Source organism: Hakea prostrata, chromosome 1, assembly GCF_041222555.1.
Source record: "Hakea prostrata isolate BN-2017 chromosome 1, UWA_Hpros_2, whole genome shotgun sequence".
NCBI classification, from domain to species: domain Eukaryota; kingdom Viridiplantae; phylum Streptophyta; class Magnoliopsida; order Proteales; family Proteaceae; genus Hakea; species Hakea prostrata.
The window spans coordinates 35,352,362-35,355,835 of NC_142600.1; the positions used below are offsets into that span (position 1 = coordinate 35,352,362).

Sequence of the window (3,474 nt, forward strand, 5' to 3'; positions counted from 1 at the left end):
CTTTTTCATAAATAATTGTGTACTTCATTTCTCTCAAATTCTCAGGCATTCGTAAACCACATATTCTACTAAATATCATCTTTCAATAGTCTCAGGCTTAACATCTTGGTAATGTCTTCATCTTTGATTCGATATCAGTTTGGGTGTTATCTCAAATTTTTTGTGGCAAATACAAAATTGAGAAACTTGTGGTTCAAAATTTTGTAGAACCAAACAACGATCAATATTTTTTCCTTTTCCTTTTCCTTATTTTCTGGCACCAATCAATCCTTTCTATACGTTGTAAATTCAAAAAATGGTTCTCTCTCTCTCTATATATGTATACACATGGTACATGGTGCACAGTAGCATTCAGATCATAAGCATTGTACAGAAAAAGAAAGAAAAGAGAAGTCAAGAAATGTCTCTTCAACTTCATGCTTTGAACCCTCCTTCCTCAGTTTCAATCCTTCCTACCCAATATGTCATACTGAAAGCTCCATGCAGCGTTCGATCAAAGTGGCAAATCAGATGTGTTGCAGCTGATGCTAGGATCCAATCTCAAGCAGAAGACAGTAAGCCATCAGTAGTCTATCAACCTACCATTTGGGATTACGATTTTGTCGAGTCATTACGCAGTGGTTTTGTGGTAATCAATTATCTTCAGTAGCAGAAGTCCATATCTAGTCTTTATAGTTTGTTCAAGTTGGTTTGCTTGATTTTATATGCTAATTAGAGAAGCCCATTATGTAGGATAAGACATTCAGATTACGATTTAAGGAGCTTACAGAAGATGTTAGGGTTATGCTCAATAAGGAGGTTGACCAATTGGCTCAGCTCAAGCTGATCGATGTCTTGGAAAGGCTGGGTTTGGGATACCACTTCCATGAGGAAATTGAAGGATGCTTGCAAACAATATACAATGACAAGGATACAGATAAGTGGATTAAGGGTGATTTATATGCAACTGCTCTCCATTTTAGGGTTCTCAGGGAACATTGTTTTTTGGTGTCTCAAGGTAATCTGAAGGTTTTAATTTTGTTCTTGAATGACTTCAGGAAAAAAAATGTTTCTTTAATTCAACTAAAAAAATCTTATGACTGCAGATGTGTTCAGTGGATTCTTGGATGAAGAAGGAAAATTCCAGGAGTCCCTCTCTGGTGACACTATGGGAATGCTGGGTTTGTATGAAGCTTCATACTTTGGTGCAGAGGGTGAAAGCATCTTGGATGAGGCCAGAGACTTCACTAAAAGGCATCTTGAAAACATAAAAGATTACAGAGACTCAAGTGACCTTGAGGCCAAAGTGAAGCATTCCTTGGAAGTTCCCTTGCACTGGAGGATGCTTCGGCCAGAGACAAGGTGGTTCATTGATGCATACCAGGGAGAAGAGGATATGAATCCTCTTATTCTTGAATTGGCCAAGTTGGACTTCAACATGGTGCAAGCAATACATCAGAGAGATCTCAGACGTGCATCAAGGTATGATTTACACATGCCTAGGTGATCTCAAGATTTTGTTATACCCCCTGCTGGGGCCATAATACTTCAAAACAGAGGGCCATAATACTTCAAAACAGAGAGATTCTATCTAATTGTATCACATATTTTCCTACTTAGGTGGTGGAGAAATCTTGGGTTAGCACAGAAACTGAGCTTCGCAAGGGACCGCCTGGTGGAGAGTTTCTTGTGGAGTATGGGGGTTACCTATGAGCCTCAATATGACCGATGCAGAAGCTGGCTAACAAAAGTCATGAACTTTGTTCTAATAATAGATGACATTTATGATGTCTACGGCTCTCTTGAGGAGCTTGAGCTCTTTACTGATGCAGTTGAGAGGTTAGTATCGATTGATACTGAAACAAATTCTTGATTTGAAGTAAAAAACAATTCAATTTTAAGCATCTATGACTCGCAGAAGTGACAGCATGCTTGATTTGTTTCAGATGGGATATGACAGCAATGAAAAAACTCCCAGACTACATGAAGATGTCTTTCTTAGCTCTCTTCAACACCACAAATGAAATGGCCTATGAAATTCTAAAAGACCAGGGTTGGGATATCCTCCCATACTTAACAAAAACGGTATCCTATTTTTCTTTGTTCCAGAGTTGACATTTTTCATTTATAGAGCTTGAAACCATTTTACTTAAAGTTACCCTTTTTTCTCAATGTGTCTCAGTGGGCAGACTTCATCAAGGCAATGTTTGTTGAGGCCAAGTGGTACCAAACCAGAACTACCCCATCAACTGAGGATTACTTGAAAAATGGATGGGTTTCATCATCTGGGACAGTATTTCTTGTCCATGCATTTTTTGCAACAGGACAAGAAATCAGTGAGGAAGTTCTTAAAGTCATTGGGAGTAATCCAGATCTAATCTTTGGCCCTTCCATGATTTTTCGCCTTTCCAATGACCTCGCCACTTCATCGGTATATTGCATAACATTCCCTTGTGTTTCTTTGTTGAGAAGTTTTGAAAGAGGAAATTGCATAACGTAATATATTTTTCTGGCTTCAATGTAGGCTGAGCTAGAGAGGGGTGATGTTTCATCATCAATCCATTGTTACATGCATGAACACAAAGTTTCTGAGCAGGTTGCAAAGCAACACATCAGAGAGAGGATCATGGAGACATGGAAATTGATGAACAAATCTATCACTAATTCTCCTTTCTCCAATCAATATGTCCAGTTTTGTCTAAATCTTGCCCGGACATCACTCTGTGTATACCAATATGGAGATGGACTTGGTGCTGAAAGCAGCAAAAGCAAGGACCATGTGTTGTCCTTGATAGTTAAACCTATTACACTTGAGAGTGTTCTCACTCACTCAAAACATGCCGATGATGGTTTACTTTCAGTTTCATGAAAGTCAATTATGTAACATTGGCTACTAGTTTTTGTTATTTGAGACAATGCAGATGGATGGATATCCTATTAAGTGTAACATGTTAAAGCAATATACATAAGGAAATATTCATAAATAGAGTCACCACTCAAATAATTGGGTGAGTTCCCTAGCTACTCTCCTGTATTATAGATGATCAAGGCCTTTATGTTTCTAGTTTCTAAGCTATCAATGTGAAGTACAGTATTGGGGAATAAGGTTTCAAAACCCAGAATCTGACACGGGAGTGGCCTTCATTGTTTCCAATTCGAATCACAATAAAATCAGCGGTAATTACTTTGCCCAAACCCAAAATACTGAATCTATGCAGCAACAATTTCCACATACATCTTGGCCTCCCTTTCATCTTTGCTCACCTCCATGGTCATCATTATACCCCCATGCTCGACCTTCACCGGAAAAACTATATATTGGGAAAGGTAAATTTCACCCCTTTCGGTCAGATTCATACTGATAAAATCAGTATTGCAAATCTTTATAGACTACTGGTGTTGAATCTTTGCCCTCCCCAAGACCACTATTGTAAAATCCCCTAAAATCCTAACTTGATAACCCGTCATTTCAAGTCCACAAACCTGGAGTTCTAG

General features: G+C 38.5%; 1 protein-coding gene across 1 annotated transcript; it reads left to right on the forward strand.

Annotated features, from left to right (window-relative positions):
• The first annotated feature begins 330 nt into the window (after window positions 1-330).
• LOC149028854 (terpene synthase 10-like) lies at window positions 331-3,101 on the forward strand. The gene is made up of 7 exons (XM_089139207.1): window positions 331-628; window positions 733-997; window positions 1,086-1,461; window positions 1,600-1,818; window positions 1,926-2,064; window positions 2,162-2,410; window positions 2,504-3,101. Exons 1-7 carry the CDS (start codon window positions 335-337, stop codon window positions 2,846-2,848), a joined length of 1,887 nt encoding a protein of 628 aa, XP_088995333.1. The 5' UTR covers window positions 331-334; the 3' UTR covers window positions 2,849-3,101.
• Window positions 3,102-3,474: the final 373 nt, after the last annotated feature.

Coding starts and splice junctions, on each gene's coding strand:
- LOC149028854 (XM_089139207.1), top strand. CDS start 335: ATGGTGCACAGTAGCATTCAGATCATAAGCATTGTACAGAAAAAGAAA. Junction 2,065..2,161: donor TCCCATACTTAACAAAAACG/GTATCCTATTTT, acceptor AATGTGTCTCAG/TGGGCAGACTTCATCAAGGC. Junction 2,411..2,503: donor ATGACCTCGCCACTTCATCG/GTATATTGCATA, acceptor GCTTCAATGTAG/GCTGAGCTAGAGAGGGGTGA.